General features: G+C 44.1%; 1 protein-coding gene across 1 annotated transcript in view; it reads left to right on the plus strand.

Moving 5' to 3' along the window:
* The window catches only part of SYN3 (synapsin III), a 1,181,147-nt gene extending 1,171,542 nt beyond the window's left edge, over window positions 1-9,605 (plus strand). The window contains exons 13-14 of the mRNA XM_086953619.1: window positions 4,108-4,405; window positions 9,252-9,605. Coding sequence (XP_086809745.1) covers window positions 4,108-4,405; window positions 9,252-9,384 — 431 coding nt within the window. The 3' untranslated portion in view covers window positions 9,385-9,605. The remainder of the gene's footprint in view (window positions 1-4,107; window positions 4,406-9,251) is intronic.
* The last annotated feature ends 16,572 nt before the right edge of the window (window positions 9,606-26,177 follow it).

Here is a 26,177-nt window from a genome sequence, read left to right on the forward strand (position 1 = left end):
GCAGAGAATGCGTGAAGTCCCTGATGCCTGGAGGTTGTGAGTGTCTGCACCCTAGTGACTTGTGTGCAAAGGCACCAGCAGAGAATGCGTGAAGTCCCTGATGGCTGGAGGTTGTGAGCGTCTGCACCCTAGTGACTTGTGTGCAAAGGCACCAGCAGAGAATGCGTGAAGTCCCTGATGCCTGGAGGTTGTGTGTGTGTCTGGGCCCTAGTGATGTGTGTGCAAAGGCAGAAGCAGAGAATGTGTGAAGTCCCTGATGCCTGGAGGTTGTGTGTGTCTGGGCCCTAGTGATGTGTGTGCAAAGGCACCAGCAGAGAATGCGTGAAGTCCCTGATGGCTGGAGGTTGTGTGTGTGGGCCCTAGTGACGTGTGTGCAAAGGCACCAGCAAAGAATGCGTGAAGTCCCTGATGCCTGGAGGTTGTGTGTGTCTGCACCCTAGTGACGTGTGTGCAAAGGCATCAGCAGAGAATGTGTGAAGTCCCTGATGGCTGGAGGTTGTGTACAGTGTGTGTCTGGCCCCTAGTGACGTGCGTGATAACCATGGTGCAAAGGTACCATCAGAGAATGTGTGAAGTCCCTGATGCCTGGAGGTTGTGTGTGTGTGTCTGGGCCCAAGTGACTTGTGTGCAAAGGTACCAGCAGAGAATGCGTGAAGTCCCTGATGCCTGGAGGTTGTGTGTGTGTCTGGGCCCTAGTGACTTGTGTGCAAAGGTACCAGCAGAGAATGTGTGAAGTCCCTGATGCCTGGAGGTTGTGTGTGTGTCTGGGCCCTAGTGACTTGTGTGCAAAGGTACCAGCAGAGAATGTGTGAAGTCCCTGATGCCTGGAGGTTGTGTGTGTGTCTGGGCCCTAGTGACTTGTGTGCAAAGGTACCAGCAGAGAATGTGTGAAGTCCCTGATGCCTGGATGTTGTGTGTGTATGGGCCCTAGTGACTTGTGTGCAAAGGTACCAGCAGAGAATGCGTGAAGTCCCTGATGCCTGGAGGTTGTGTGTGTGTCTGGGCCCTAGTGACGTGCGTGATAACCATGGTGCACAGGAACCAGCAGCCAATGTCGGGGGGGGGGGGGGGGGGGGGGGAGGAGAGAGAGAGAGAAAGAGAGAGAGAGTGTGTGTGTCTGAGACCTGTGACGTGTGCGATAACCATGGTGCACAGGGACAGGTAGATTCTTACTGATGCAGGCTGCCTGAGTCCGATAGAGGCACTTTGACCCTTCAAAAGAGCATCATAATCTGATAGGGCACAGTGCCTCTTCGAGGAGACACCCACTCCATCCACACATACATGATGACGTCAGCTAAGGGGGCAACCACTCCGTCCATTCCTAAATTGGGAAGAACCGAACCTTGAACTAACAAATTCCTTTTAGTTTAAAAAAAATCACATTGCATCACAAGATATAATACAAGAAAGTGCTTTACGTAAAAAGCATTTGAGTATGGGAAGTAGTATGACATTCTCTCATGCCTTTGTGCTCGAGCGTTCCATATTAGCAAAAGTGCAAAGGTGGCTCTGCTCTTCCAAGGCGTGTTACCAGCGCCAAGAAGCTCCGTATGAGGTGTATGCAGCTCTTAACAAATGTCTAAGTGGTAATTCCAATGCCAGCACAACATTTGTCCTCTCAAGCCGAGTCCAGGAAAACAAGCTGATTAAAGAAGAGGAAACCCGCCCGCAGCCTAATCCAGAACTCTTCCTTGTACTAAAGAAGCCGATACTCTGTTGTAAAGACAATGGCTGAAACCAGATCACACAATCCAGATGTAAACAGACACCCGCCTCCTGGGGAGATGCAAGCCACGAAGCCAGTAGCATCCTTGTGCAAACTGTCAGACGTGCACACTTCAAGCACCCTGGTCTAATGCTCAGGGTTTCCGTTTCCGAGCGGCCTTTTAGACTTAAAGTCACTTTATCTCTGGGACTCCCTGTCTCTGTTCAGCAAGGATTAAGATTTTCCTAAAAACAGATTAGCTGCTGACATTGTAGCTGCAGAAGAGGAGGGTGGAGGCATGGGAGGTGTGCTGGATAGTCCATCCCTGACCCCTTCCCAGGTACCAGGGAAAATCCGTTTCTAATTCTAGCCCCCTCTGACGCTACTGGGATGAGCACTGCTTATGAACGCGAGGTGGTTTATTTACAAGCCCCTTCCAACACTTTTGCGCCGTCGTTGCAGCATTTGTTGTGATGCAGCGGCAGCATAAACAATGCGCCAGGTTGCACCCTATTCACAAAGTGTCGCATCTAGGCAGATGCATCACCTTGTATACCCCTGTGCCATATTGTACCTGCATCAGGTATAATGTATGCAGGGCGGGCGTTCCCACGCCAGAAAGACTGGTAGAAGTGATGTAGTGAAATCTACAGAAATTCACTACGCCACTTCTAGGACGCCACTGCATCAAAACCTCACACCTGCTTGGAGGAGGCGTAAGGAGTGATGCAATGCAATAAGAATAGGCCTCCCCCATGCATTGCTGGAGTTGCGCCAGGCTTACGACACACCTCCAGCAATGCGTGGCTTTTGCGCCAACAGATACGTCAGTATTTCTGACGCATCTGTCAATCCTTGCTATTAGAATGCAGTACACATAGAAAAAGGAAAAACCAGGAGTGTTGTGCCTCTCCTACATCTCCCCTGGGGAGGGGTACGTTTTTGCCTCAGATCTGCGATTTTGCGTAAATCTGGGGCCGTGTCAAAAAGCCATGGATGTTGCTGGGAACGCCACCAAGCAACACCCATTGCACTACCCTTTAACGCAAAGGGAACCAATATGCATGAAGCAGCATTAAGCCCAAAAAAGTGGCTTAGTGCTGCCTCCTAAATATGGAGCAGGCTCCTGCACCATGGAACACCACAAAAAGTGACGTTCCAGCGGTGCAAGGGGCCTCATAAATGAGGCCTTTAGTAATTGCAATGGACCGATCCGTTGCACCATGCTGTATTTAGTGTTGAGGGATGCAAAATGTGATGTTAACAGACCAATGGAGAAAGAAGGCTGACCCAAAGCAACACTATATATGAATATATGTGTGTATTTTTGTATATGATGTTATTTATAAATATGAAGCTGGTGCCAGACCCAAAAAACAAGATAAATATATTTGCAACAGTTACTGGTTTCTCACTTTCAATCACCGTGCACTTCAATAACCTTTTCATTAACTGGCTAGATTCTCTCAGTAACCTCAAAGCATAACATATGTCCATCCCTGTGGGAACAGTTTAGGATTTTAACGTGCTGCTTTGTAAAAAGCTGGGGGCATATTACCAACAAGTAGCGATATTCATCGCCAAATAGGCTTAGCGATGATTTTTTTGTATCGCTGAGCATCGCCGGAATTTATCGCTGAGATAAAGTGCTATTAGCAACATTTATCTCCAAAGCGATAAATTTTCCGGCGATAGCGGCGAAATGCGCGAATATCGCTGAGAATACAGCGATATTCATGCATTAGTGACTAAATGCTCTTAGCCATGTTATCCACCTCCCATTGGATAACATGGCTAAGAACTGGTCTGGGCCGGTGTTAGTATTTGGAGATATTCGCGCTTAGCGCAAATATTTCCATCGCTACGCCTGCCTTGCTAATAGGCGATAGCGACGTTAGCGACTGCCTTCAGTCGCTAAAAGTTTGGGTAGGCCCACTTTGCATGTCATTAACGAAAAATATCGCTGACATGCAAAGCGGACCCCAAACCGCTCGCTATCGCCTACAAGCTGTCGCTAACTGCTGTTAGCGACAGCTTGCTAATAGGGCAATAGAATTTTCGCAGCTTAGCGGCCAAAAACAGGCGCTAAAGCTGCGAAAATTGCCTATCGCCCCCCCTTGATAATATGCCCCCTGGTTCCCTATGCATCCTATATTCTTTTCCTTGATGGACTTGTAATGCTAATTACAAAGGCCTTGTTTCTTGGCTCTCTTTTTGAGTTAGCCCATGTTTGAGTTAGTCCATGTTTGCTCAGATATCTTGTACCGGTAGCTTTTGCAATTTTTAGAGTAACACAGGGCACAAAAGCTTTCTTTGGTTCCATCACCCTTTACATTTTCCTAACTTGAGTTGGAGGGTTGAACATTTTCATGGTTCATGATCTTCCGTTGTCTTTGCAGGTGCTCCACGTCAACCTCCAGGACCACAAGGTCCACGGACCGGGGCTCCCACACAACCACGGCTCTCCCCACAGGGTCAGCAGCCTCAGAGTCCACAGTCCACCTCACCACAGCAGCAGCGGTCCCCTGGATCCCCACAGCAAACCAGGTCAGCCGGTGGCAGCTCTCCAAACCCGATGTCCAAGCCAGGCGTCATCCCTCCTCATCAACCCCGGCCAACCGCACAAGGGCAGGCTCCAATTATGCTTCCGCCAGCCGCCCCGTCCAAGCAGCAAGCCTCGCCGCATCCACATCTCAAGTAGGTTTTAGAAAATCATGGGACTCGAATAGGGTGCATGCTCTAGTTTTGCGTAAAGCCAAAATCTGCATTGACTTTCGCACTACAGCCTGTGTTCTAATGGTTTCAGTTCTACTATTACCGGCAGTGTCTTTCCCCACCACCTATCTTCCCTGAGTTCTCCTGCCAGCTTCTCTTCTCCATCTATTAATTCTTTTACTTCTCCTCAAAATATGCCTACCCGAAATAAAAAATCTGCTTCACATCAGATGGGGGTAGGCGCATCTGAAAACCCATCAGAACAGCCTTAGTAGGCCACACATTAATCTGACAAAAAGCAGCTGATGGGGGTTAAAATTAGTAGGTGCACCTTTTCAAAGAGTCATCCTTGACTTTTTCAAAGTTTCTCCTGGGACATTTAGATCCAAAATCTTTATTAGAAACTGTAGCATAATCATGGAGCTATGCCAGGTCCACCTTTCTCGAGATGGGTGCTGGTGTCCCCTGTTTGATAAACTCATGCTTCTGAACTTTCAGTTGGTGGTAAATTGCGATTTCTTTTCAAAATACACTAATTGGCATTTTTTAATGTGGCGTGTGACGCACATACATGCCCATAGGGCATGTATGTGTGCCATATGCACACACATGCTGATTTCAGGGGTGCAGCAGGGTGTCCTTGAGACACCCCTGCACCCTTGAAATCAATCTCATTTTGCGATTAGCAAATTGCGAATCGCAAAATGAAATGCATTTCACAATCATTCCTATGGGCCTTCTGGCCCATAGGAATGAATGGGAAATTATTCCTTATTTGCGAATTCGCAAATAAGGAAGATTAAGGAATCGCAAAAAAATGCGATTTTTTTCATACATACCGTTTTGCGATTTCTAAATAGCGATTCCTTAAAAATCGCTATTTAGAAGTCGCAAAACGGAACTATGATACATATGACCCTATATCAAGAACTTTTGTCTATCCAAAACTAAAAATGCATTCTATTTTTAGTTTGCAATGAAGAAACCAATTAATGTCAAATCCACCAATGCATCGGAATGGAAAACAGAATATAGTTAATTGGATATTGCATATCACTCTATTCGCCCATGAAATGTTAAATTACTAATATCATAATTTGATTTACAGATAAAAGGTATACAAAGGTAAACAAAAGTATCATAGAAAATTCCATTACATTTTCGTACTTCACTTGTAATCCTTGCCACAGCTGTGTAGTATAATGTGCTCTTCCTTTCGTGTGCATGTAAGCAGTGCTACCTGTATAGCTGAAACCTACCTGGAGGGCAACTCAACATTAGACATGAGCCCTGGCATGCAATCCAAAATTATTTCGAAGATGCAGATTTTTTCTGACTTTTTAATATTTGAACAGGTAATGCGATTTGAATAGAGGGACCTTCAGGGTCTAATTTACAATAAAATGGCACAGCACCGCAAGCAGTGCTTAATTTGAGCCAGTGAACACAAGCAGATGATGGACGGAGCACTGAAACTTTTCAGACACTCAACCCGTCACAGATCAGGGTTGAATCCATCATCATTCTTTAGCTCACTTCGCCACCTCAGTTCAGACCCAGCTATATGTAAATCAGTCTTGACCCAGTGCCTCATGGGTACAGTCCAGCCAGAACTACCAAGCCAGGTCTTCCCTGGATCGGAAACAAGCATCCTGGGACCGGTTTCTGGGTAACACCCTTCATCAGCCAGGATAGCTTGAATCCAGTGATAAAGTGAGCAAGGGACCCACATATGGGCATACCATGGCAACTAAGGGCGAACAAAGCAAACACAAGGAGATTTGAATGTGTCCCTTCCTGTACATAAACAAGACGTTTTAAAAAAAAAATGCCCCACATGAAAGTTACAAAATGGCATTTTAGGACTGTTTATGTGCAGGAAGGGACCCCTTTACCACACATAACCAATCCTCCCCTGCACTTTGGTGCAAGGGTCCCTGTGTTGGTGCTAAGTTGTTAAACTTCGCGTCATCGCAGGGGGAAACGCAAGGCTGCACCACATTCCTGTAAATATGGTGCAGCCTTGCGTTTCAGAAGTGGCGGAGTCTGTCGTTAAGCCAAGGAGGCTAACGACACGCTCTGACACTTCCTAGTTATCCCCCTTTATATCTACAAATACTTGGTATTTCAACGGGGAGTACCTGTGCCCCTAGTGTGTTGGCCCGGTATAGTCATGCATTCAAGGAAGAACACATTTTTAACAAGTCCAATCCCTTCAGAGCCCACATTTGTGTCTGGAACAGAGACACTGATGATGTCCTCATCATTTCGCAAGGGGACAAAGACACAGCACTTGTTTTTTTTTCAGTGGAGTACCATACATAACCCCTTTTGAGTTTTACACACATACTTAGTAACTGGGGGCATATCAATAAGGCGGCGTTTAAAAATTATCGCTGCTTTTGCGGCGTTTTCGGCCGAAAAACGGTGATCATTTTAACGCCCTATCAGCAAGGACACGCTGACGCGTAAATTCATGCTTTTTCACACTTTCCCTCAACGCCCAGCTTTGCATCTCTAATGAGATGCAAAATGGGCGTTCCTCACCAGGGTAACGCAAGAAATGTCGCTAAGCAACATTTCTCCTATTATTAAGCATCGCGCAAAGCAGCGCAAAGCAGCATAGCGACAGGAAAAGTAGCGATAACCTCTGTTATCGCTACTTTCCTTACGCCTGCTTTTCCTTTGACTAAACAATATTAGTTAATAGGTGGTGGATTTTAGGGCTGAGACCACCCAGCCCTATCAACAAGGATATCGCCGTTTTCCATGGAAAATCGGTGGAAAACCAGCGATGTTCCATGGAAAACACCGTTATCTCAAGAATAATTATCGCCATTGTGCTATGCATTGGTAATACAGCGCTAGCATGGCAATAATTACCTGAGATAGCAGGCGATTAAAATTCCTCACGCTAAGGGCGGCCAGCGATAATTATCGCTGCCGTTTGTTGATGTGCACCTTAGGGTTGATATTCCTTCATCTATGCAGGCTTCTTGAGCACGTAGGTCTTCACAAAGCCTACAGACAGGAACAACCTGTTGCATATTTTAAAGTTTCCCCCGAGATCCCTGAGAGAGAATCTCCCTTTTGGACAATTTCTCAAACTACAGAGAAACTACACCTAAAGTGAGGACTGTGATAAACATGTAAACATAATTACTATAAAATTGCAGACTACGCATTACCCACAAACACAAATATAAAGGGCAAGAAAAAGTCTATGAAACAATTATCACTAAGGCTTATTAGAGAACCATGTCAAACCTAGAGTGGACACTCTTGTCTGTGTAACTACAAACAGTGCTCTGCCCAACGCAGTCAAAAAAGCATTAACTCGGTAATGCATGAATATCGCTGACTTTTCAGCGATATTCATGCATTTCGGCCAATTTTTATCGCTTAGGAGATAAACCTTGATAATATCAAGGCTCCTAAGCGATAAAAATCGTCGCTACACGGCGATAAAATTATTGCCGCTAAGCCAACCTAGCGATAATTATCGCTAGTTGTTGGTAATATGCCCCTGCATGAATATCGCTGAAAAGTCAGCGATATTCATGCATTACCGAGCTAATGCTCTTAGCCATGTTATCCACCTCCCATTGGATAACATGGCTAAGAACTGCTCAGGGCAGGTGTTAGCTTTTGGAGATATTCGCGCTTAGCGCGAATATCTCCAAAAGTTGGTAATAGGAGATAGCATTGTTAGCGACTGTTTCCAGTCGCTAACATCTTGGCACGCGCACTTTGCATGTCATTAGTGATAAATATCACTGACATGCAAAGCGGGGCCCAAGATGGTCGCTATCTCCTACTAGCTGGCGCTAACTGGTGTTAGCGACAGCTAGGTAATAGGGAGATAATTTTATCTCTGCTTTCTTGGCTTTTAAAGCCAAAAAAGCGGAGATAAACCCCCTTGATAATACGCCCCAATGTTTTACTACAAAAGGGAATATGTCCTATGCCTAGACTAACTTAGAGGGATCTCGCATATTGGATGTCTGCTCTGCACTAAAGTAACACCCCAGCAACTCCCCTTGACACAAAGCAGCACAAATCACAATTAGTGCTTAGAAAAGGGCATATTTCCAGCACAAGAACCCTTTTGCACTGGAATGTAAGTACTAGTGCATCTTTTTGCGACAGTGCAAAGATTTGTAAATCTGGGTATTTGTGCTTCAGCCAATGAAGCATCTGGTACTATATAAAACCCACAAACTAAGAGTAAAAGAGAAGAGGACGAGGGAGAGAAATATAAGTGTGGAAGGGGCTCGTCAACCCACCAAAGAATAACATACTTCAAGGCTTTCAGGAAATCCACATTGAATATGCATGATCAAAGTTCATAATAATCATATTAAATATAATAATAAATATATAATAACATTTAATATTAAATATGGGGTCCTTGCATTTTTTTTGATCACTCTGTGAACTGTATATTTTGGTGGGTCAACGAGCATACATGCGGGGCAGAGTGTCAAGAGGTAGGTAGAAGGAAAGAGTCTGGGTCTCAAGTTAGCTTAAAGTGGAGAAGGGTGACAGCTTTGCAGATTCTTTCAATCAGTCAGCATGTGTAAAGCTCAACACTGTCACTCCTAGGGATATCTGGGTGCTGTGTCTCCGTCGAAGAACCAGGTCTTGAGTCTCTTTCTGAAGTCTGCCAGCGAAGGGGCTGTACAGAGCTCGAGGGAAATGTTGTTCCAAGTCTTGGCAGTGATGTAGAAGGAGCAGCTACCGCTGTGGTTGTGATGGATGCAGGGGTGCGAGTGAAGAGGACAGGTGTCTAGAGGGTTGTTGCTAATATAACCTATTCTTTTTTCAGCAAATCTCAGTCGCTGACTAATAACTTCAACATATCTGAACCCTCTCAACGGGGCAGTGGCCACGAGGAGGATGCCAAGGCAGAGACCATCCGTAACCTGAGGAAGTCCTTCGCCAGCCTTTTTTCCGATTGAATGAGTGTCCAACTTGATCAGTGTTTGGAATGGAACCAGCTCTCACTCTCCGTCCTGGTTCACCCCTTTCTCCCACCCTTTCCGTTATCTCCTTCACTTATGTCCCATGTGGGAAAATATGAGTTTCTGGATGTGTTGCAAAGGCAGTAAAGTGGGGCAGGGTGAGCATTGTCACTATGTAAAGATGGAGAAAAGTATTGAGGAATAAAGAACTCAAGAAATGTGATTGTCTGAGTGTGATCACAGTACCCTCCGAGTGCCAAATTACAACCCCTCCAGTGTCTATGCAGACCTCTTAACCTGTATCTTTCATTAGCTGCTTGGTCAATGAAGGAAGCATTTCTGCAACATCCGACTTGTGAACTCTTGGAAAATTCAGGTGCAGCCAAACCCATCAAGTCAACCTAATCTAATCCATGCAAACAGTGTCACCCTTGTATCATGTGTCATGACAGATCATTAAAAACGTGCCCCATCCATCTAAGACCTTCCACACTGATGAGGACTCCGAGCCAATCCAATAGGTGACTGTGTCCATTTCATCCTATACTTATTTTTGCCTAAAGAAGATAATTCGATTCTCTCTGGTTACTTCAAGATTGTGCTCCACACACAAATAGCCCCCCAGTTAGGCTTTGGTGAGGCCCAGCTGCACAAGCAAATTTGAAATGGTAAGCAATGAGGACGCCTTAGTCAGACTGGTGGATGCAAGTGTGGTTCCTATTTTAAGTCAGTAATAACCTTAAATTGACTTCTTGTTGTCATCACAAGGAGAAGCAAGGACAATGTTGGCACTTGTCGGTCCATTAATTGGCAACTTCACAATGGCCTGCAAGCCTAATAGAGCAGCCACCAGTCCTCCATGTGCCATTCCTTTTCTATTGCGTACTTTTTAACAGTCCTTGGGAGGGCATGTGCTTCTTTTGGCAAACGTAGCTTGGCAAGGAAACCGCTTTATGAAAAATGGCCGCCAGCCAGAGCAGGAAAATGAAACGAGCCCTGGCAAAAATGTGCAAACCAACCTGACAGTGGAGGTGGATGCAACTAGAATGGAATAACGAAGGCCTTGCATTACATGATGCTATGAGAGTTTTCTCATAACCTTCTTCGGTCATAAGGAGTGGAAAAATAAGTGATAATTGTAATACGGTTCAGTATAGCCTTAGAGCCCACTGAGTGGGCTCTACTGGCCATTAAAGGCCCGATCCAGCATTAAAGGCTCAAGTCGAAGGGCAGGCCCTTTAACAAGGGAGCCGGCCTTTAATGGCCAGTAAAGCCTGCTACGGTGGGCTCTAGGGCTACACTGAACTGTATTACAATTATCTATAAAGGGCAGAATGTTCTAATTTGTAAAACAAAGGCCTCACAGAGCCTGAGGGGGTTGAAGTCCCCTCGGGCTCCTTGAAGCCTTTGTTTACAGCAACAGCTGTGAATAAACATTGGAATGCTGAAACTCCAGGCTTCGACCGGCCATTAAAAGCCCCGAGCACTCCATTGTTTTCAATAAAGTTCCCAACATTCCTATGTACCAATAATGATTAAAAAACTAAAAGAAAACAAGACAGCATGCATACATTCAAAATGAATACAGTGCCTATAAATGTATAAAAAGAAAAGATAACTGGCTTGACTGAGCCTGGCGTGTATGAATCATATGTGAAGAAAACATGGAAAGCAATCAATTGAACTAAACAGAACAGTTGTAACTGTGAGGAACCACTTTTGTCTCAATTCCTGTAAAAATCTCCACTGCAAATTCCCACAGTAAAATTGCACAAGGCACCTCTTTAGTGATGGACGTCCCAGAAGCAAATCTAATGGGAAGTTGCACCACAAGAGACTTCTAATAAAAGTGTTTTATGTTATCACTTTTTAACTACTATTTGTGCTATTTTTAACATGTGTTAATATTACCCAAATTAAATGTACTCAATTTGTGGACCTTAGGACGAAAGGCTTAGTTACATCTGTAATCAGAAAGTCAGACCAGACCCAATCAGTCATAGTAGCAAGTGCATAACTCACTGATACATCTGGTCAGCATTAGAATAATACATGGCAGCAAAATGTATGTGCCGAACGTACGTCTTTGCCTAAATTTCTAGGTGAGTCCTAAATCTAATTCAGAAATAGTAGTTAAGAATTTTGTCAATTTGTAACCAGTCTCCCAGTTGAGTGACCCAGCCAGTGTGATCCTATATATTCCGGCTGTGGTTTACTGACAGCACCTGGCCTAATATGATATCTGTAATCTAAGAAAGATACCTCACAGATCACAAAGATAACCTTTTTTTGTGAATTCAGGAGATGTTCAGTGTCTTTGTGGGACCTTGTATGCATCCTGGACTGATCAGTCAAACTTAAGAGAGTCTCTTGCCTAAAAGGATCTCAGGAGGGAGCTTATTCTAAGCTATTGGTCCTAGATGGGGAAACATCCTTTACGACGCATCTTTTACCACTCAGTGCCTTTACAACGCAGGTTTTTCAACGCAAGTCATTACAACGAATTGCGCTGGGGGGGCGCTGTAGGATAGGTAATAGTTTAATTTACTATCCAACACCTTCCAAGGGGACTGGAGTTGGAATAGTAAATTAAACTATTCACTATCCAGCACCCCCCAACGCAAGTCATTGTAACGACTTGTGTTGAAAAACCTGCGTTGTAAAGGCATGCGTGGTAAAAGCATGCGTTGTAACAACGTACATCCTCTTAGATGAGCAAAGGACCTACCTCTCGCTCTAACACTCCTAATTCTTGCAGTTGTGTTTATTAGCCGAGCTCAGGTTTCTTGATAGAACATGGAAACTAAACGTCGTTCTGAGGTAGAGTGCACCAGTCAGATACACTGCCCGTGAACTAACACCAGAGCCTTACACAAGATCCTTTTCCTGATAGGAAGCCAGTGACAGGCACGCAGATGAGAGGTGATGTACATTCTGACAGGCAGATTCAAAACAAAGTGAACCGCCGCATTTTGGACCACCTGAAGCCTATCCAACCAATGCTCTGGCAGACCAAAGTAGAGGGCATTGCCATAGTCCAACCTCTAAGTTACTACGGCCTGGATAACAGTCTTTTTTGCTGTGAGGGACAAATAGTGAAGGAACTTTATTATATACCACAGAACACTGAAGCAAGTGCCCACCACAGACTTCGGGGCAGATTTACAAGCACCTTGCAACACTTTTATGCCGCCGTTGCATCAGTTTTGTGATGCAGCGGCATCGGCGTAGACAATGCGCCACTATGCGACATATTTACAATGTGACGCATCTAGTGAGATGCATCACGTTGTAAAGCCCTGCGCTACATTATAACTGCGTCAGGTATCATGCATGCAGGGTGGGCGTTCTGTCGCAAGGGGTTTCAACCGTCACGCAAAATAACTGGTGCATCCCTGCTGATATGCAGGGATGCGCCAGTTTTTGTAAACCTGCCCCTTCATTTGTGACCTAAAAGTCAGGCAATTATCAAATGTGTAGTGTTAGGCTATATTTAGTGTGCCAGAGGGTACTACAGTATACTGCTTAAAACCATTCATAATTTAATATTAATGCAATCTCTGACTGATAACCAATGAAAACCAATGAAAGCTATGCAAATACAGAGTAACACGTCCCCATTCATTATTCGTGACAGTTTTCTGTGTAGATTGCTAATTATTTGCAGTCCTGAAATAATTCATGTAAAAATCCTGCATAATATAGGTGGTTGCGTTGAACCTTGGAGCCAATACTGAACCCCGAAGTGATAGCAAAGCCTTGTTCTCTGGGACTTATTAAGTACAAAAAGTTGGAGGTGTTAACTAAAGGAACTAGTTAACCCATTGCCTTCTTAATCCCAGAGTGAGTAATTCATAACAACATGTAGAGTCTTAAATTTTAAGCGAACCAATACATGAGAAGTTAATAAGGTAATATGTAGGTATACCAGTGCTTCATAAAAAATAAAAATAAAGTGACAGGGCTCTCGTCTGGAGCCACTGCAGCTTGCACCACACATTGCAGTTGCCAATGATAGTAACAACACAACTACTAACCATCACACTCCTACAAGAGTTACAGTTCGGGCTTAGCCGGCAGGTAATAGTCATATTTAAAGTGTACTGCATTATTAATTAGCTGTTGTCATAGTCTTCTCTAAATTAGCTAGACAGCGCCACCTGGTGGCACGCTTTCACAAGCGCCGGTGCTGACAATTAAGTGCAGATGCCGAGCACCAGAAACCACTGGCTCAATTTAATCACTGGGTATACATCCTGGAACAATATAATTATAGTAGTGAACGCTGTGAAATTAAAATCATTTGGGTTCACTGATATTCAACAAGTACTGACTTATCTGATCCTAGATGCAAATCATATAAGATCTGGATTTCATTATTTCAACAGTGGACTGAACAAAGAAGTTGTAGTTCACCATTACCCTCCCAACAAAGTTAGTTGCACCTGGACCTCAAACAACAGTAACAAAAAGTGTTCTGATATGTCAAATCTTAGATGAACAGCATTGCACGCTTCACTTTCTGTGGACACAGGAGTGAAGTGGTTGTTCGGGGCATACATGAACCAGTTCTGGGTGACCTTTGGTACCCACACTGCTTCCATAAGCCTTTATTTGGTGGTCAAGGTCGAGGGTTTCAAGGCTGACAATAGATTCATCAGGTTCAGCAAAGTTGAACCCCTTGATCCAGAATGTCTCGAATTTCTGTACACATCAAGCTTGTCTGTTCAAACACACAGTCCTGACAAAGTATCATCTCACCAACAATGTTCAATCTTTAAAAAGCTGGCAGCTTTGGCTTGGTCACACATCTTATGCAAGAATATTGTAATTGTTGTTGGTTCTATAGTAGAGCATTGTGAATAGTCAAGCAAGAGTTTTGGGGTTTTATTGGTAATGCATCAATGTTGAAATAATCACACTTTCTATCAGAAACTGTGATTAAATCACTATGATGGCCGTTTCATACTTAATAGGATCTACGTTTTGTCCTCCATTAATCTTTTACTTTTTCAATTCGCTATTATTATTTTTGTCAAATATTTTTAAGCTATGTCTGTTAAGAGATGGAGTGTAATTGGAAAGTTATGTGATGCTTTGAAGAGGATTTTGATCAGGATTTATTATTTCTATAAATGCTTGTAACAGCACAGTTAGTTTCTGGAACACAGAAGGGCAGCTTACTTTAATAGGAGGGGCACTGGGGCTACGAGCTTTGGGATCTAATGACCAATATCTTCGATACCTGTACAATAGTGTCCATGCAAATGCATCCTCCCATAGCAAGATAAACTGAATATTGCTGGCACGTTTTCCAGTAAATTAAATATGCACAGCAAAAGATTGTGCCAATTTCCAAATGGTGGTATGCAATGAACATGTAGTTAGATTTTCTCTCTTGATATGGAAATAAAGGCAGTATGTCGTATTGATCGGATGAATTGGTGAACCCTGCAGGGATATAGACGCACATTGTACATGAAAGGAGCCTTGCCCTCACAACAAATAAGACAGTGGTGCAGTACTGTGAAATGTGTAGACAACAAAAAAAAATTATGAGGACTGGTCATCAAATTCCAATACTGCAAATTGAGATGGAAACCAGGTTTCGTAATATATGAATATAACTCTAATAAAACTAATAACAGTGAACTAAAGACAAAATTGCAAGATAGTCCTGAACACCCAGTAGCCAAAACGTAATTCAAATGTTATGTGCAAGAACATATAAGCCTGAGGCAACCAGCCAACATTGTTGTAAATTAGAGATTCACAGTAGAGCCAGACCTGTCCAGGAATGGATTCATTTCACACTGCTCCTCTTTTATAATTACTGTGATACGTATCTAAAAGAAGAAATATGGAAACCCATTCCATCTTTAGTCTGTAAATTCAACAAGCATAGATGGATCCCCAGGGCCCGATTCACAGAATGAACTCCATCCTAAACTTACTACTATTTTGGTATTCACAGAATGCACTTACTACTTTTGGTATTCACAGAATGAACTTACTACTTTTGGCATTCACAGAATGAACTTACTACTTTTGGCATTCACAGAATGAATTTACTACTTTGGTATTCACAGAAGTTAGGATTTTGTCTTAAGTCTGTCTTTAGTCTGTCTTAAGACAAACGTAAGACAAAATCCTAACTTCTGTGAATACCAATAGTAGTAAGTTTAGATTGAGTCTTAATTCCATTCTGTGAATCAGGCCCCTTGTCCTCATTTTACAAAACAAAAAAACTGTTTTATAAAGTTAGGACTGGGCCTATCGCCTATGGCTTCTATTGCATTTTGTCCATATCTTAAGCCAGATATAGATAAAATGTGGGTGGGCCATCCTCTCGGCCAATAAAGGTCTTCAATTTTAACATCAATATGTTTACCAAAGAGCGAGACATGACAGACTCTGTACTAATACGTTTAACGCATCCACATAATACTGAATTTGCAAGGCATGCCATTCATTTCACCCTCATAGTCAATGTATTAAAGCCTAGGTGGCAATGGTAAACATTGACCAAGTCTTCCTATCTTTATTGTTAAATGATGGGTACAGCAATACCTAAAAGTTAGACAAATATACCACCAATGGTTGTGTTTCTTAACACATTGGTCTAACAAAAAATATAATAACGAAGTAATATGAGGGAATGCAATTGTGTAAATCATGCATACATTGACCAGATGTCCGCCAAGGTCTTAGTCACACAAACCCGATGGTATTCAATATGTGAGACTGGAGCTACCACCAAAGTGTAACTCAAAGTACCTCAGAGGTACTGCATGACACGTCGTGGCTCAGATCTTCTCAAGGGTACCTGCTACAAGATACAAAACATACAGGGGCAGATTTACAAAAAGTGGCGCATCCCTGCATATCAGCAGGGATGCGCCACTTATTGTGCACCATGCCTCCGCCACCATTGATGCGCCGCATTTAAAATGCAGCGCACCATGGGGCAAAAACGGCACAGATGCGTGACGCATCTGTGTCGTAAAGGCAGCGCATTGCTGGAGTTGCGTCGCAAGCGCGACGCAGCTCCAGCAAGGCTCTGGGGAGGTCCTATCTGGTTAATGTTGCGTCAATCCAAACGCAGGCTTCAAGCAGGCGTAGGGTTTTGAGACAGCATGAGCCCCAAAGTGACTGAGTGAAATCTTGTAGATTTCACTCAGTCACTTTTAGGAGGCGTTCCTGCACCGGAACACCCCCCCTGCGCAGGAACGCCTCCTTCTGGTGCAGGGTTTTGCAACGTGACGCATCTCCCAGATGCGTCACGTTGTAAATACCCCGCAGCATGGCGCATCTTTTACGCCGCCTCTGCATCACAAAAGTGGCACAACAGCAGCGTAAAAGAGGCGCAAGGGGCTTGTAAATCTGCCCCACAATTACTAACTTGGCCCTGGAAGTAACCATTAAATAAAAACAATTCGTATCCACTTACAGTGAACAAGAGAACTGTAAGTCACCAAAAAGCTGTGATTGGCCTGTAATGCCTTCATGGAAGGATCCAGTTGACTTGCAGCTCTCAGCTAATAAAGGCACTGAGATTACCCTAACTACAAAAAGGTTTTTACCCAATCTTTGCAGAGATTTAAATCTCAGATCAGTCTTCAAGACAACAACATGCAAGGGCAATTTTGCAAGATCCAACAGGCTGCTGCCAGGACAAAAGGACCAACCCACAGGAAAGTTGATTCAGTGTTAGAAGCTGATGTGTACTATGCCTCTTCTGTTTATACTCTGCAGGGCTTACATAGGTAAGATGTCAGCGAAACAGTGTCTCAATCGAGCACCCGTGCAAAGAGCGATCCTTGATGCTGCAAGTGGTATCTTTGAAACCAAACTCTGTGACACATTCGTACAGTCCATACTAACAAAAAAACCTCCATTTTGTCCCTCCAAATTTAGGGCTCGATTCACAGAACTAACTTACAAAATCCTAAACTTACTACTTTTGGTATTCACAGAAGTTAGGATTTTGTCTTAAGTTTGTCTTAAGACAGACTTAAGACAAAATCCTAACTTAAGTTTGTCTTAAGTCTGTCTTAAGACAAACTTAAGTTAGGATTTTGTCTTAAGTCTGTCTTAAGTCAGTCTTAAAACAAACTTAAGACGAAATCTTAACTTCTGTGAATACCAAAAGTAGTAAGTTTAGGATTTTGTCTTAAGATAGTTCTTTGAATCGGGCCCTATGATCTTTCTCATTCAAGCGGTTATATGTCTTCACTGTGAAGTAACCAATGAATTCTCTTCACTCCATCTCACTAGAGGGAGTCAAATGAGGAGTAGGGTCAATAAATTTGTTTTTTGCATTTTTACTGGCATACGATTATGAAAATTTGCTGTCTGCTACAGAATTGCACAAAACTGCCAAGGAAGTCGAGTGCAATTTCTGTGTTTGATGTACATCCTTGCGGTAGCTTTTGACATGCCTGGCATAACAGAGGTACTCATTTTTGGCTTGTTTCTGTTGGATCTACCATTGTGTGGCCTGTGCAGAGAGACACATTTTTAGCACTGTTCATTTTCAATAAAAGTGTAGATGACACAAACACAGAGGCGGCCTGCATAGCACACGGGTGTGGGGTGGACGCGGGGGTCGCCGGTGCACAATGTAAATAAATAAATAAATAAACACCTTGCCGCTGGGTTCCGCATCTCTGCTCCTGCTCTCCTCTCAGACTCTAGGAACAGGTAGCATAGCCAGGCTCCCCTAACCAATCTCAACACTATCATGCAGCGTTGTGATTGGTAAGCACCCAGCTCCCCTGACGAATCACAATGCTGCGATGCAGCATTATTATTGGACTGAGCATCCTAGTACGACACTCAGCCAGAGAATGGGGGCCTGGGCATGTTCTCCATGCAGGCTGTAAAGCAGCTTGTATGAAGAACACAAAGTGCGCATGACTGTTTTGGGTGGCCCAAGAGGGCCAGCCAAACAGTCAAGTGCACTTAGAAGTGGGCAAACCACCCTTCCCTTGCCCTGCTTCGAGAGCAGAGCAGCCCCGCCCAACCGCCTGCCGCAAAGCAGTACGGAAACATAAAATGATAATAACTAATGGGCAGATTTACAAGCCCCTTGCGCCACGTTAACGCCGCCTTGCGTGACGCAACAGCGGAGTAAACGTGGCGCATCCCTGCGAGGCATTTACAACGTGACGCATCTAGGGAGATGCGTCACGTTATAAAGCCCAGCGCCACAATGGTGCGTTCCCACGCAGGGTGGGCGTTCCGGCGCCTGTGCGCCTCGCAAAAAAACCCTGCGTGAAATCTACAAGATTTCACGCAGGCACTTCTGTGACGCTGCTACGGCAATTCCTTACGCCTGCTTGAAGCAGGCGTAAGGACTGACGCAGCATGTTAAGTATTGAGCGGCCCTGAGCATTGCTGGAGTTGCGTCACACTTGCAACGCGACTCCAGCAATGCGCCGCCCTTCCGTCACGAGATGCGTCACGCATCTGCCTACCCTTGCGCCACAGCCCACCGCATTGTAAATGCGGCGCATCTGCCCGACGCAAGGGTAGTTTTGCGTGACGCATTTGTTCTGGCGTATCTCTGATGATATGCAGAGATGCGCCAGAACTAGTAAATATGCTCCTAAAAGTTTCCTTTACTTTGCACTGTTTAAAAGCAGTGGGGCGACGCTCCTCATAGCGGAGCAGCCGCCCTGCACACATAGCTTACTAATGTAAACAGAGACACCATGCATATACCTGCATAAGCATGCACAATAATATTTATTGGTTTATAGTTCTGCTCTAGTTCTGCTTCCTTAGGAAAGCAGCCATCTCCTGGCACCTGAAGCCCTCAGAATCAGTGGTCTCCTCCTTTGCCCCTCCCCCTCTCCCTCAGGCGCCTCGTAGACCGCGCTCTCAATTTGCAGCTTCGAATTGCGTGACCGAGGCCTTCACATCTCATCTTCGCAGACAAGATGTGTTTTCGCTTTTTGAATGAAGAGGATTGTCGTTGCTGGAGTCTCCAATCTTCTTCCAAGACCTTTGCTGCTCGGATGACGTCAATCTCTTGTAATCTTTACAGGTATGTGAACGGATGCACCGCTGCACCTCCCCACACACCAGGAAGAAGACAGACAAAAAGTACAACAGACTCGTTTATATCTGAAGATCCTTTATTTGCATAAATTGTACGTAAAGCACATTGTCCGCGGTCCCTTGTTTACCACTTGGTCCAGCTCAACCTCTGTGAAGGGTTCAGAGGCCTGAGAATTCAAGAGAACCTCCACAGTGGAAACAACCTGCTCCATTTATTTATTGATTGATTGATTGGTTTTGTAGAGCGCATACATTCATCCCCAGAGGGATGTCACTATCATTAGATTTCCGCAGAATACTGGCTGGAGTCAGGGCTACACTAGTCAGGGAACTGCCAAGTTTTCAGGTTTTTGCTAAATACAAGGTAGTCCTCTATTCTTCGAATATTCGAGGGGGGAGGGTGGAAAATTCTAGTGGGTGGCTTCTAAAAAAGGCAAAGGAGCAGCCACCTGCTCTGGCTTCCTTGATCTTAATCACTTTAGCTAAGGCCAAACTGGATGATTTTAGCAGTCCTGTAGATTGACAGAATTCAACCCTATTCCTCAGGAGCAGGGGGCAGGAGTTATGCTGAGCCCTATTTGCATGCCAGGGTAGCTTAAAGTGAGCCCTCCTATGTACTGGCAGCCAGTGTAGTGATTTTAGCAGGCGGTTGCAGTCACGTCTGCCTTTTATTGGAAATCATAACCATGTATAATGCATTTCAGTAGTCAGTTGACTGATTATTAAAGCCTGGACAACCGTGGGGCGGCTGTCCATCGGAATCAATCTGCGCAACTTCTTAAGGAGATTTAACAGTCAAAAGCAACTGTGGCAGGTCACCAACACCCGAGTTTTCATGGAGAGTGATTGACTTATATTGATACCTAGATGTTTGGCTGCTTTTTTCGGCACTGGTGGAAGAACTCAGGTCTCTGTGGAACACTGGTGGTAGAACTCTGGTCTCTGTGGAACACTGATGGAAGAACTATGGTCACTGTGGAACACTAGTAGAAGAACTCTGATCTCTGTGGAACACTGGTGGAAGAGCTCTGGTCTCTGTGGAACACTGGTGGAAGAACTCTGGTCTCTGTGGAACACTGGCGGAAGAACTCTGGTCTCTGTGGAACACTGGCGGAAGAACTCTGGTCTCTGTGGAACACTGGCGGAAGAACTCTGGTCTCTGTGGAACACTGATGGAAGAACTATGGTCACTGTGGAACACTAGTAGAAGAACTCTGGTCTCTGTGGAACACTGGTGGAAGAGCTCTGGTCTCTGTGGAACACTGGTGGAAGAACTCTGGTCTCTGTGGAACACTGGCGGAAGAACTCTGGTCTCTGTCGAACACTGTTTGAAGAACTATGGTCACTGTGGAACACTAGTAGAAGAACTCTGGTCTCTGTGGAACACTGGTGGAAGAACTCTGGTCTCTGTGGAACACTGGTGGAAGAACTCTGGTCTCTGTGGAACACTGGCGGAAGAACTCTGGTCTCTGTGGAACACTGGCGGAAGAACGAACACTGGCGGGAGAACTCTGGTCTCTGTGGAACACTGGCGGAAGAACTCTGGTCTCTGTGGAACACTGGCGGAAGAACTCTGGTCTCTGTGAAACACTGATAGAAGAGCTTGGTTTCTGTGGAACACTGGTAGAAGAGCTCGGTTCTCTGTGGAACACTGGTGGAAGAAATGTGGTTCCTACAACAATGTAAGTCAAATATGTGCTCCACACGCAGGGAATGTATCAGGCAATGGATGCCAATAGCATCATATGGGAGAATACTATACAGACTTCATGATCAGGCACTTGCCTTGAAAATATCTGCAGACCATTCCTCTTGGACACAAGATGCTGCTGTTGATATAGGTGTGTGATAGTAGGAGGTTCCAATGAAGGTTCAATAGTTTCCTTGTGATGCGTCATCTAATATTAATAGACAGGACAACTGGTAGTTATAAGACTGGCGTAGGGTGGGTTAAAAAGTCTGAGGGTGAACTTCCTAACACCCTGCTCTGGGCGAACTCCAAATGTAATGATTCTTAATGATGTGTCTGCTGCCTTTTCCTTAGGTTTTTGCTATAGAAATACCATATACATGCATACATTAGGTCCTATGACTTTTGCATTTAAAATATGGTTTACTTAAAATAATGTTAGTTGCTCTCAATGTTCAATACTATTTTGCAATAACATGTTTGCAGAACATCAGTATGGTTTTCTAGCTCATCTATTGGGCCTCATTTATGAGGTTTGACCATAGGGCAGAGCCGCAGGCAGCAGTAGTGAACAGAACATACGTTGTATATAGAGTCAATGGTCTATTTCTATGCATGTGGAGAAGAAGGATTTGTAGCGAAAATTTCCTGGATAGGATTATAGTCATGCACTTCAGCTCTGCTCCCAGAAATGTTCCTTGAAAGGGATTCAGAGATGCCCATACAAACCGTCCAGTAACACTTTGTGCAGGGTTTGCAAACCAACCACAATGTATTGTGGTGGTATTACTTTGAAACCCAAATGAGGACTTGCATTGGAAAGTTGGCCAAAAAAACGAAAAGTATTGCTACTTCGCATCACTGGGGCAACCCATAGGTGTAACATGGCCGCTCACATGCAACTGCCACTGGCCTTTGACACAAAACCCCATCTACTAACATTCTTAACCCAGGGTTGCCCCAAAACCTTATGCGTCCTTAAGTCCGGTGTAACACAGGAGAAGACTATAATGTCTCCATACGTTTTGAATTTAGCATGTGTGCTGCACTGCACAGCACACATACAAAGTGGGATAAGTCTTAAAGCATAGATGTTGTACTGACTAGCGCCCGTTCCAGTAAAAAACCTATGTTTCGCAGAACGGACACACCCTTGCACTATCGTGTAAGAGTTGCATTTGCATTGGCCACATAAATTGTGCAGCACTGCGGGAGAGAAAAACATTGCCATATTTAGTCCATATGGTGCTGTTTTTTTACTGTCTCTTTGCGTGGTTGTGATGCGCTGCCTCACATTTTAGTAAATTTCCCTCTAAGATCAAGGGGCAGATATATGTAGCTTTCATGCACAGCAGCATAGCAAGCCACCTTGCTACACTGCGTGAAAGGACAGGAACACGCTGTATTTAGTATAACACAACACATTCTGTCCTACTGGCCTTTAGGAAAGCCTTGAAGACGTGGCTTTTTACTAGCTAGGCTGAACTCTCGCTGGCATCGCCTCTTTCTCACTTTTGGACCCAGGAAGGATTTCAAATAGCACCAGGACACCTTCGGGTAGCAGTTTGCGCTCTATAAATGTCAATAACATTAACATTGTGCTGGCGCCCTTTTGGCTGCCTAAGAACCAATGCAGGCACCCTTGCACCATGGTAAGCTGGATTGTTTTTATGCAGGAAGGTGCACCTCGCTGCATTAAAACAATCATCTGAGGGATTGTCCTCTTTCTATGTGAGTTGCAGAATGCAGCACACAAAGAAAGAAGGAGTAACAAGAATAAAGATACTTCATCATCAGGGAAGGCATAGCATTTTGACACATTACCAGGTTTACTACTGATGGTACATATGAGAATGTTCCAAAATCCATGAGAACACCCACGCTGCACCCATGGAACACCTCCCTGTCACAAAGCAACGCTAAGCGGCAACTGGCGATGCGTTAAGTTACTCTGGATTTAGCAAGCTTGATAAATCAAACATAGGAGTTGCGTCGCTCTTGCACCCCATTGCATTGCACAACGGCGATGCATCTCATACATAAATATGCCTCCAACGATTTAAACCAGCAGACTTGGGGGCATATCAGCAACAAATTGCGATAATGATCGCAAAGCGCGCCTATCGCTGTTCTCTCCATCGCTGGATTTCTTCACTGAGTTAGCGCAGTATTACCAACGCGTTTCCCAAAGGCGATAAGAAATCCAGCGATAGCAGCTAAAAGCGCCAAGATCGTGTGAAAAACAGCAATAACTTGTGAGCGCTAATGATCAGCTTGTAAATATCGGAGTGTGAATTTAACCTGCCAATCCACCTCCCATACACTACATGGTTAAGTCAGGTTTTGAGGAGACGTAAGGATATGGCGATACCCACATTTAGCGGGGGTTTTAATATCGCCTAGCAAATCTTGTTAATACAGCGCTGTTGTGTTAGCGCTCTCTTACATGTTGTAACTTCGACGGCACGCCTATTTTGCATCTCATTAGCGATGTTCATCCCTGGAATGAGATGGGGTGCAGAAACGGCTGCTAACATGCGTTAATACATGTTAGCACCGTATTGTAAATAGGGAGATGAAATTATCGCCACTTTTTTTGCTTTTAAAGCCAAAAAAGCGGCAAATTGACCCTTGATAATATGCCCCTCAGTCTCTCTCAAGTCTATTTGTGCAACTTGTGTATCAGGTTACTAGGCAGTTGTCCTCATCAAACCCTCTGCAGCTTAGGCACTCCAAAGCATTCATAGCTTCCTTGATTTCATGCTTTTCAAAAGTTTCAATTATCGAAGTAATACAGTACAATGTCTGAAACATGATTTGTAACCACACATTCCTTGGTTACTATTCCATGTATATTTTCCACCAGGGCCACAATATATTATTCTTTTGAATTCAGTACAGGAGTTCAATGCACAAGGTATTGAAAGGGAACAACCCAGCTATGTATTGATCATGGGAGTTCTAAATGCCAAAGTTTATGGTCAGACTTTGGAAATCTATAGAGATAAAGAGAGGGAAGATTCATGGAATATCCTAAAGGCACAGTTTCCTCAGCAATTTAAAGCTGTCAAATGAGGGAAGACGTTGAAATGGTCTAATATTCTACACTTCAGCACATACCTTCATTAAAAGATCTACACATGGAGGGCATAGTCAGAATGTCATTTGCCACCCTTAGATCTGCAAAGGAGATCGAATATGCGATTATGCCTTGAAGCGCTCATGCTTCGGCCAAACAGGTCCTTCAAGAGAAACATCTCTGTGCTCCATGGGGCATTGGCATTAAAAGTAGGGAACTGGAGAGACATATAATCCATCTGTATCAATCAACTCCAGGATGTCAGGCCACACAAAGCAGATAGGAAAAAGCATTCTTAAAGGCACAACCCATGCAACAGACGGTGTATTATACGAGAACACTCAAATACATATCCACCTTAAGGCGATCGACAAAAGATATTGCTCGATGGTTACCAAAGGAAGCAGGGGGAGTGGGACACTGGAGCTGGCTGGCCTCTACACTTATTACAAACAAACCTGTGTATTCCTAACAGAAGCCAACAAAGCAAGGTGCATCTGCAAATACACAGCAGTCACACCTTGGACCGTAGCCAGTCTTAAACAAGCCCTTCTTCAGACGATGCTTTCAATGTTCTAAACCCTGGGGATATTATTTCTTTACAGGAAACATGAACTATGAAGCGATTACCAATAGAAGGATATTTTGAGATTCATCAGCCGCTCACTAAAACTAACAACTTTGGCAGACCATCTGGAGGATTATCAATGTATGTCTCCACTTTAATAAAGGTGAAGATCATAAGAGAAAAACAAAACTCAACATAGGTCATGCGGTCATTTTCAAGCTCCATAACTTAGGAGATAAGAGCAAAGCAATACTCGTCATCAATGTATACTTGAACCTGCAGAGAAGGGACCGGGAAAGCATTGTAGAAAACTTTTGTGAAATCTTGAAGGAACTACGGGGCATATTATCAAGGGTGGCGATAGGGAATTATCACCGCTTTAACGTCCGTTTTCGGCCGCTAAGCGGCGATAATTCTATCGCCCTATTAGCAAGTTGTCGCTAAATGCTTCCAGCGACTGCTTGTAGGTGATAGCGAGCGGTTTGGCTCCCGCTTTGCATGTCAGCGATATTTATCGCTAATGATATGCAAAGTGGGCGTTCCCAACCTGTTAGCGACTGAAAGCAGTCGCTAAACTCGCTATCGCCTATTACCAACACAGGTGTAGCGTTGGAAATATTCTCGCTTAGCCCGAATATCTCCAAAAATGAACACCTGCTCAGACCAGTTCTTAGCCTTTATATCCAATGGGACGTGGATATAATGGCTAAGACCCTGTTAGCGATAATGCGTGAATATTGCTGTATTCTCAGAGATATTCACGGATTTTGCCGCTATCGCCTGGAATTTTATCGCTTTTGAGATAAACGTTGCTAATAGCACGTTATCTCAGCGATAAATTCCAGTGATGTGCGGCGATAAAAAAATAGCCGCTAAGCCTAGATAGCGATAAAAATCACTATTTGTTGATAATATGCCCCTATTTTCAGATACGCAGCCACCAGGTAGTAGGGGCCGGAAAATTTTATCTGAACCAACTGGGGCCCCTTCCAGATAACATGGATTGCCCACATCAAAGAGGAATTAATCCGCTTGATAAAATACTGAATGAGATTTTCTTTGCCTACATTTTGATTTCTCATCGACCTGCTCAAATCTGTAACAATACAGAAGTAACATCACTGGATCTTTAGGGGTGAATTGACAGCAGATTGTATTTTCATGATCAAGCCCTTCAGCTTGGTCTGTAAACATTTGCAGAACCCTAGAGTGTAAAGAAAGTGACCATGTTCCCCTGAACGTTCTTTTTCAAACTAAATTTGAAATTGTAGCTAAGCTTAAGGTAGTTGGATCTTCAGTTGGCTTAGAGCCGTGCATACTCATTAAGTGGCTAAAATGGGGCAAAATGGTCTACGATCGGTTTACAAAATGGTGAAACAGACTTGGTT

This window comes from Lissotriton vulgaris, chromosome 1_2, assembly GCF_964263255.1.
Source record: "Lissotriton vulgaris chromosome 1_2, aLisVul1.2, whole genome shotgun sequence".
Taxonomy (NCBI): domain Eukaryota; kingdom Metazoa; phylum Chordata; class Amphibia; order Caudata; family Salamandridae; genus Lissotriton; species Lissotriton vulgaris.